Raw genomic sequence first — 9,685 nt, 5'->3', positions numbered from 1 at the left:
TAATTATTAACAAAAAATTTGATTTCAGTGATATAACGATCTGGCGGTTTGTTGAAATGTTCACCAGATAACCTCGAACTCTTTAACGGCTGTTGACAATGATCCACGACTTCAGGGTATACTCGATTACTGCCCGAGACAAGCACTTTCCATTTTTTCCTTATCGGTTGTAACCAAACCGAGTTCCTTCCGGTAAAACCAAAGGTAAGGTAAAATCCGTGAGAAAATAATTTGACACAAATGTACGGATGTTTGGTGAAGTATTTTTTTATTGAATAAAAACTTTTACACGACACATGCCGATAATAAATGATACTAAAAGTAAAAAAAAAAAAAATTCCCACAACCTGGAATAATTGTTTTCCACACTTACGTATGTAATGATATTATTTTGTATCTCTAGCAAAATGAGAAAGTACGCATACTTGACTCCTCAAATGTATAAAAAAAATGACAAACGTTGACTTACGAAAATTTATGCTCTTGTGTACGTTTCTTTATCCTAATTGCTATCGGGACCGCAGGTGTCATCATAAATTCCATTTTTAATCGTACATCTTCTACCGGTATCACTTTATCCACTGCTAAAACGTATCTTCGAAGAATCATCGCTGTGAATGTCTTTATAAACATCATAGCGTACTTTGATCCTAAAAATGGAACATAACTCATCCAATAATTTCTTCCAGCGCATCTACACTTCTATCCACAATTACTGATAACAAAACTTTTATATAAATACATTCCATAAAGCTACATCAAGATGTCGACCAGTTCCATTAGAACGTCAGCATAATGATGTTCTAATATATATATATTTATTGTCAACTCAGCTATTTTCCTCACCGATACAATTTCTTGGACCGCCACTGAATGGTAAGTATGAAAATGGTTCCTGTTCTGCAAATCTTTCAGGTAAAAATCTGTCCGGATCAAATTTGTAAGGATCTGGCCAGTATTTCTCGTTCCTGTGAACTCCTATAATATTGAGAGCCACTGTACTTCCTTTTGGTACGGTACAATTACCTGTAATATCAGTAATCGTCTAAGAAGTAACTTCACCCTCGTCTTTACAACGATCTATTACCACGTGGAATGCAATACTTTGCACGATGCAATAGCAGCAGAATAGATAAGGTTATGAAAGCTTGCGAACCTAAATCCAAGTCGTCCGTCGCCTTTCGGAAAAGTAAGGGTCCTATTGGGAACAAGCGCATAGTTTCTTTGATCACTCTTTCCATGTACGTCATTCTTCTCAAAACTTCTGACGTGACGGGTGGTTCTCCACTATCATCGTATGCTGCGTCACCTCCAAAAATGTCACACAATTCTTGGTACGCTTTTTCCTATACGATGGTATCAAATGCGAATAATTTTTCAGGTCAATATTTAGACTGTGACATGGAAATAATTAGGAAATTACACAAACCTGCACACCTGGTTGAGAAGCAAGCATCAGTATCACGAAGGATCCTACTATTGACGTTGTGTCACTGCCCTGAAGAAACGTATGAGAACGATTGATCAATACACAATTACTTTTGACTACACTCATGCTGTCTAGTTTATAGTAAAAGTGACTATCATCATCACTTTTCAAAGCCATTTTGAATAATGTCTAATATGAATCGGCCGTTATACTTACAGCCACCATTATTGTATCAACCTGTTCCCGGACCGTTTCATCCGTCAGAATCTGATTGTGTGTGGATAGTTTTATGAGATTGTCTATCAGTACCTCAGGATCAGTCGACGAACTGTCTGCTATATAAGAGTGAACATTAATTATAAAGTTAACGGTCGTTACACGTACGTAAGAGACAAGTAAATCATTCCCAGTAATATAAAATAGTTCATATAAGTATAAAATGTTTTTGTGAATTATGTTCAGACTTTTCCTGTCCGTGTCTGACCAAAAGACGTGAGTCTGTTTTCGGCTATCATGCGTCAGACGCAATAAGTATACCGACTTTCACTCCTCAAACCAGAACTTTTTGGAAACACTTTACGTCCATAGTAAAATGATTTAGTGTTTACCTGCATTTTGTCCATTTTTGGCCAATTCTCTTTGGCTAGTACGCTGGCTTATTCGTTCTTTTTTCTCCCGTATCACCTGCAATGAAACCACAGAAGTCAGTAACCCACCTCCTATCCATTCTTTAAGTCAATACTGTTGCAGGCCAAAACCTGGCTTGTTTTCTGTCTAACTTCATTCATTAACTGTCACAAGATCGTGTTTTTTGGGCATTAAAGTTTAGATCGGAGAACTGATTTTAAGTGAAGCATTTGCGAGGAAGAAACTCTGTAACTAGAAGATGTATGTAGTGTCCATGGGAATTGATACAATCTGCTGATCTCGTACTTACGTTGTCAACAAACCCATGTAGAAATTTGATATTCTTCTCCTGGTCTTTGCCAAGTCGCGTGCGATTGAAAATGAAATCCGGGTACAGCCAGGGACTGAGAACTCGTTTTGTTACACCAGCGATGACCCTACGGAAGCAGAACGTACAGTAGTTTCTTACCGGGAACAATGTTCGTTACTTTTTGAAGGTAGTCTATAAATTTTCCAAACGGTAGATTTTATGATGTAAACTTTAGGCGTTCAGACATTGTGAATAACGAGCAACTAACATGTTCTCTTTTCTGTTTACGAAATTTCAATTATTGACTTACGCGTGTGCTGCTTTTCCGTAGTGACAATTCTCTTTCGTTTGTGCTTCTAAATTTATACCCATAGCCGTTCCTGAGACATAAAATGGTAATTTATACTCGTCATTATTCAAGAACTCAAATGTTATTTAGGTTACCTAATACGCAGTTGCAATGACCTACCGCAAATGACGTCCAACGTACACAGGGAAAGATATTCGTGTATTTCAAATTCTGGTCCATCCAAGTGACGTTCCATTTTTTTAACCAGTATGAAGGACTGGGCGGAAAATATTTCAATGAAAGACTTGAGGACTATGGAATTGAAAGATGGCTGGATCAGTTTCCGGTGCACTTCCCATATAGACGCTGAAATAAAAGACTTTTTGAAGTCCTGCAAAAATTTAGGATATTACACAGTCTCGTTTAATATCGTCAAATTTTTTCTTTACATGTTTGACAGTAAAATGTACATCATCTTTCTTGTTTCAATACTTTTCACCTTCGAAATCCAACAAGATAGTGAAGCTAAAAATATGATGAAGTTTATGATTACAAAGATGACAGAAATGATTATCGAAGTGTATGACGCATGCAGCCAAGTTGCTCGCGTATTTCCTTTAACCAGTATTGTTGAAGAATCAAAAATCAACGCAACACAATTCAAAAAATCCAAAAAATTGTACGATCCAAACAAGCTATCTTATTACCCTAATAACTCACAATCAAGTGTCAAAGTATGACCGTTCACCTACCAGGAGCTGTGAATATTCCATTTCCCAACCAAGGCCGCCCAAAGTCGTAAAACTCGTTTTTCTCAATAGTTTTTGAGCTGAGAAGTACAGCCTGAAATGGCGGAACAATTCATGACTGCAACTCTGATCTGCGTTAAATTATTATCACAATTACTTTACCTTTAATTGTCCAGGTATACCCGTGGCGAAAATTGAAAATTTTCCCAATGACGTTTGAAAGGATGGAGGATACGTTTTTCCCATTTCAATGATGTTCTTCATAGTAGCTGTAATTACACATATTACATAACGCGACGATTTCATTAGCTACCAGAAATTCGGTAGCTATGACAAAATGTCTCTCCTTAATTACCTTCAGCGCCCCCAATGAAGAGATAAGCGAGGCCTATGATCGGCATACTTTGCGGCCCGTCAGACTTGGACGCGTAATCTGAGAATGGACCCATTTTCAAAAGTTTCACAGCAACTTTGATTACGTTGTAGAGTATGAAGCACGCCAACGTACAAATCGCAACCGTTAAAGGATCCATTGCTACAATTTGCGACTGTCCGAAAGGGTGGTTTTACGATTTCTATCAATCGGGAGTTATCAGCTTTTACGGTAAAGAAAACCTGACCATTTTTCCTCTTTGTCTTCACTGAATTAAACCTTTCCTCGTATATGTATATTACTAACCATATAGGTAGGTATAACTTCTGTCACTGTTTCGACCAAACTGAACTCTGGAGACCAAAATAAAATTCGCCGTGCTTTTAATGACTTGAATAACATCGCGATACATTCCCCCCAAGGGATTCGCAGAATTCACAATGCTGTCAAACCACATTCGAGCCTATTATTCTTCACCACTCGTGCGAAATCAGCGAGAGCAAGTATACAAACCTGACTTGCATCATAAGCCTGTACTCAGAATTATAAGCATGTCTTGTTATTGTTATCTAGCTTGATAAGTATCTGAACTTTTAGTTAAAATGTTACGTATTTTCCGAAGTGTTAGAGTAGAAATTACCTCTCTCTCAAATAAAAATACGGGGTGTGAAATAGCCTAGAGAAATATCAAGACTAGGTTGATATTGGGAAGAAAAAAATCCTTTCACGATGCTTGTGAGGGAAATCAAAAAAATGGCGCAAGATTAAAATTATGGCTATTTAGACACCTACTGTTAAGGGGTCTACCCAATTGACGAGCAAAAAAAATGTTTTTTTTCAAGAACTTTTTTAATAAGTTTTAATTGTAAATATTGGTATAAGCTTTATTAGGCTTAATAAATACACTCTCAAATTACATGACATAAATTTTCATTTGTTTTCAATCACTTTTTATACACGAAAATCGTAGTTGAAAATCAGTCTGAAAAAAAGTTAGGTCTGCGGTGTTGATGATTTCTCGGAGATACTTAACCTGAAACCAAAAAATCGAAGGTTTTAGATTCAGCATGTTAATGGCCTTGGAATGAGTCATACGATTTTTGAAATACTGATTTTAACTATATTTCTTTTTGCAAAAAACGGCAAGAAAAACTGTTTTTTGAACTTTTTCGAAAAACGGGCGCCATTTTGTTTACATTTGTGTACCTAATTTCGTTTTGTTTCAACGATCATTTTCGGCACTAGGTAGCTGCAAAGCAATACAAAATTATGGCTGAAGTAACTGCAACATTATTGCATACTCGGATAAATCCTAGAAACTTAGAGTCTATCCCACAAAAATCACTCGTATGTGTTGTAACGTATCGAGCCACCGAGGCTGGTATTGAGAGAGAGAATCATCAACACGTCTAACAATAAGGTGATCGACACACGTCGACGACAACAACAGCTAGTAGCGACCGCGAACATAACCTAACCTAAAGATAATCTTTTTTCCACCTTCGACATCAGCAGCGGTAACACAGCACGAACAGAATCAAACCAGAATTTGAATACAAATGGGAGGACAAACGACACCTCGCTAGCAGACGTAGAGATGGAAAAGTCGCGCGAAAAGCGGACTTTCGACTTTACTATCGAACTTCAATTTGAACCTTTCACGACTCTTCGACTATTCGATTCAAGTCAATTTTTGAAATTTTTTTTTAATAATTTCAATGAAAGATATTTTATACGGTGATATTTAAATCTTATCTTGTTGCGAATGACCAAACGACGGTTACCGATTATCGACTAACCGTACAACCAGTATGTACAACAGAATAATATTTTGAAAGACAGTGTTTTGATTTGTTGGTACTTTAGGATGAGTTCTAAGAGAAAGAATTTGAGTTATCAACTATTTGCTATCTCTAAATATATTAAATTTAGTTGAAAAACATCTAAAAGTCGTCACTCAAAAGTCGGTCTTCATTGACTTGAAGCAAGCAAGATCGATCGTAAATAATCGACTATTTTCAACGAACAGTCGATTTTCGAATAAAGTCAGGCAAAGCGTCTGACTGACTCATCGCGTTATATCGTAGTTTCAATACCTCTTTAATTGATAATATGAAGAAATTCGTGAATGATTTGGAAAGTGTGGAAACCTTTCTGCTAATATTTTGCAAAAATTTGTTCAGTTCACAAAGAATGCCCCACACATAACATCAACAAGTGGTCACTTAAGGTCAAGATACCTCATTCCTGTCAAGGTCCTCTCAAACGGGTATTTTCGGGTTCAAATCCACAGACACATAAATCAAAACTTTTCAGTGGAGGACTAATTATGAAACTAAACCTGTACATCCTTAAACCAAAAAAAAAATAAATAACCAGGTCATGCGAATGACGAGTTGTCAAGGTGAATCGTACCGCTTGTGGAAAATGAGGCAAAATTGAAAGAGTTGATGAAAACGATAAGATGAAACTTGATTTGAAAAAAAAAACGTATATAGCAGTGAACACGGAAGAGTTAGAAGTCTTGGTAGCAACTTTGGATCATACGTCTAATGGAAACCATGACTATTTAATGGTATAGCGTACCGAACAACAATGTTCCGTGTCGAGGCTGAAAGAAACGAGAGTACATAAATGTACCTAACAAGCAATAAAACTGGACATATAACGAGGTTAGGTTATATATGTAGTCAGAAAACAAGTGTAAAGAGTAAGATCAGGCTTGAGACAAGTCATGTATTTCCAGTTAAAATAAGTAACCGTTCAAGTTTGTAACGTAATAACAAAAGTGACGAGAAGGCGCGTTTCGGTCCAGATTGGGAATTCACGATTACTCATATCCCAGGCCATGGCAACTGAGAAAAACATTGTTTTACTTTACGTTTTTTACTATCCTCGGAACACAAAGCTTCAATCGCAGACTGCCAAACACTTTCTTGAAGCATTTAGCTGTTACTGGTGTAAGATTTATCTGTTTGATGAGAGTTTTGGTAATATTTTTCATTGACAAAACCTTCGATTGACTTCGCCGCAGTCTCTGTTTGATCAAACTTGATTGTTTCATAATTGTTTTTCTCTGCGTCTCTGACAATTGAACCTTCTTCTTCAAATTACGTGGGGTAGAGTCGTTGCAGTTGTCAAGTTCCACTAATTATCGCAATGTAATTGGAGCATTCTAACCATAATGTGTTACATCACAAAGCGTCTAGCTAATTGCAGCCGTTTCCATGTGATTTAAAAGTGATTGACTCCGTTTTGTTTCCTCTTTCAGTTTCTCATTTTCTTTTCGGAAAATTGAACGACCATCGCAATCGAAACAAGTGATCTATGTTTGGGATTCACATCAATAACGTAATTAGGACAAGGTTTTGAAAATGGTATGCTTCATCTTACAGTCACGAGTGATCGAAATCAGAAGTTGTAATTCCAGATTTTCTCTAGGTAGAATTCATTACAAAAAATTAAACTATCCCTTTCTGAAATATGATTTGATTTTTCATTTCTAGACCACCTACTTTCTGAAATCTGAAAGAATGTAGCAATAACTGGGTTTGATATGATTCGGCGCAATAAGGACTTGGGTGATAAATCATTAGTGCTATATTCCTTAAAACTCTTTTGCCGTTTTCAATTTGAATCACACTAGAATAATAAGAAATAAAGCAATTATAAAACACATAAAAGAGACAACAAACTTACGGTTTTTTAAGGTTTTTTTTCAAGGGGTAATTAATTAAGAAAGGAATCAAAGCTTTGGTATTTTGTTAAGTGTGTATTGAACTTGTTTTATGTAAACTTTTATTAAAACGTGCTTTAAATCAACGCAGACATGAGCCTTGACTTGACGACTAATAAAAAAAATTTTCCTCCATTGTAACATTGACACCTCGGTGGAGGGTTATCTGAAAATAAAAAACAAAATTTCATCAAGATCTGTAGAAATGTAGCTAACTAATTTCAACAATTTTGATGATTACTATTTTTAGAAACTGTTTGAATAAAAAAAGATCCTTAAAAGTACAACAAACTTTATCCATCGCCATCGTGTAGGTAAGCAAGAAAAAAAAATGGCCATGCATAATTATAGCTACGATTGTATAGATATTAAGAAAAATTTCGTTTTTTATTTTCAAATAACCTTTCATCGAGATATCAGTGCCATAATCAATGGGAATTTTTTTTTATTAGCCGTTAAATCAAGGCCCATATCTTTGTTAGTTTTAAACATTTTCTAGTAAAATTTGACATAAAACAAGTTTAATAAACTCTTAATAAAATCCCAACAATCCGATCCCTTTATTAATTTACAGTGGCTTTCATCCTTAAAGTATTGCGATAATGGATCTTTTGTAGGTTTTGTGATTAACCTGCTCTAATATGGAGAATCAATCAATCTCGTTTGTACTAATGAATACCACTAGAAATAATTCAAGAGGATATCGAAAAACAAAATAAAGAAATATAAAATAAATAATAATGATCAAAAAGATATGCAAAAGGTTCAGCATTTGCTTCAAACGTGACTGGAAGATTGCTGACAGCGTCGATTGCAACATCGGAGATTTGGACTGCATTCAAGCGCATAGTTCCATTGTATAGTATTGTAACATCTTATTTCTTATTTCTTATCTCTTATTACTTTTCTATATCACTAATACCAACTAACCCAACTCCAAGTGTGCGAATCTCATGACGAGATCACTCAAAGAACCGCCTAACTGTTCAAAATATCCGTACATGGAATATAACCACAAGAATCATTAATCCGAGTGCAAAACCATATTATGAGATCCTCACTCTACGCAAAACTATAATATCATTATTTCAGTACTATAATTAACTAACACCATTATATCCATTGATTGTATAACACTTAACAATGACATCCGTGAACATGCAGTTTAGAACTGCACTAAAGGCAACCTATGCTACACCATAATACTTTGGAGATAGATAAAGACTGTAAGACAATAGATATGTAATCGATGCGATATAGAGCTAAACGCATTGTTGCAACAATCTATAAAACCAGTAAATACGGAACCTCCAGAACCGTGAATAGAAATTATCTAGCATAAATTATAAAATTCTTTTTGAAACGCCGTATTGTAGGCAACGCACAGGTCTTGGGAGGTGATGTAGATTTCAAATGCCGAACCATACAGAACGCCATCTGAAGAGTATAAGGAACACGACACTAAATGACTGAAGATAAACCAACGCACCGGATGATTCTGTAGTGCGAAGCAATGGAATATCAACTCGGAAGGCATAATGATGAATACATCATTATAGCGACATTAAACCCTTTACACCAATAGCATCCATACCAATTTTGGAAACGAAACATAACAATTCTTTACAAAGCCAGTAAGATTTCCAAGGAATTACTTAAATTGTACACGTGGCAACGCTGTATAACCGGCAATCAATTCACTAGAACCATCTTCAGAAATCTCGTCCAATAGCCAATAACAAGGCCAATAACTCCTAATTCTAACGGAACAAGCTAGCTCTTCAAGAGTATATCAGAACGTACCCTAAGCAGCAATGCCAACGCAGCGGTGGAAAATGTAAAAACATTTGAACCGGCTACGGTTACCTACCATTTCGTCAATGTGTCCAGACCTAGCTGTATGTAAGACTATGGTGTCAACCATGGATATGGTCTTACACACAGGTCTTGCAAACCGTTAGCGTCGCTGCGATCGAGGAATACATTACCATTATCGGAAATGTAAACAACATCAGTCACCCGCACTTTTTAGGTTATGTTTATGTATCCTTCGATCGCAGCGCCATCTGGATTTTTCTTCAATAGTGGAGTCATTAGCTCCTATTGAAATTCTGCCTGAGTTGCCAGACTTGTGTGTACAACCGTGACACGGACGTCTTGGCTCTTTAGATT

The 9,685-nt window shown here is 36.2% G+C and overlaps 1 protein-coding gene across 1 annotated transcript; it reads right to left on the bottom strand.

Moving 5' to 3' along the window:
- Positions 1–314: 314 nt before the first annotated feature.
- Positions 315–4,012, bottom strand: LOC124411307 (cytochrome P450 4C1-like). The gene is made up of 12 exons (XM_046890374.1): positions 3,760–4,012; positions 3,567–3,673; positions 3,408–3,498; positions 2,836–3,021; positions 2,677–2,746; positions 2,367–2,493; positions 2,038–2,113; positions 1,646–1,764; positions 1,430–1,498; positions 1,157–1,346; positions 847–1,026; positions 315–650 (listed from the first exon to the last, which is right to left on the bottom strand). The coding sequence occupies exons 1-12, from the start codon at positions 3,935–3,937 to the stop codon at positions 466–468; spliced, it is 1,578 nt and encodes a 525-aa protein (XP_046746330.1). The 5' UTR covers positions 3,938–4,012; the 3' UTR covers positions 315–465.
- Positions 4,013–9,685: the final 5,673 nt, after the last annotated feature.

This window comes from Diprion similis, chromosome 10, assembly GCF_021155765.1.
Source record: "Diprion similis isolate iyDipSimi1 chromosome 10, iyDipSimi1.1, whole genome shotgun sequence".
Lineage (NCBI taxonomy): Eukaryota > Metazoa > Arthropoda > Insecta > Hymenoptera > Diprionidae > Diprion > Diprion similis.
The sequence above is the reverse complement of the archived record's forward strand: the minus strand, read 5'-3'. Positions and strand labels throughout refer to the sequence as shown.

What these genes read in the sequence shown, in the direction of transcription:
- LOC124411307 (XM_046890374.1), bottom strand. Translation starts at nt 3,937, where the DNA reads ATGGATCCTTTAACGGTTGCGATTTGTACGTTGGCGTGCTTCATACTC. An exon ending in GTATACCTGGACAATTAAAG is followed by an intron (nt 3,499 to 3,566) that starts GTAAAGTAATTG and finishes CCGCCATTTCAG; the next exon opens with GCTGTACTTCTCAGCTCAAA. An exon ending in TACGGAAAAGCAGCACACGC is followed by an intron (nt 2,494 to 2,676) that starts GTAAGTCAATAA and finishes CTGCTTCCGTAG; the next exon opens with GGTCATCGCTGGTGTAACAA.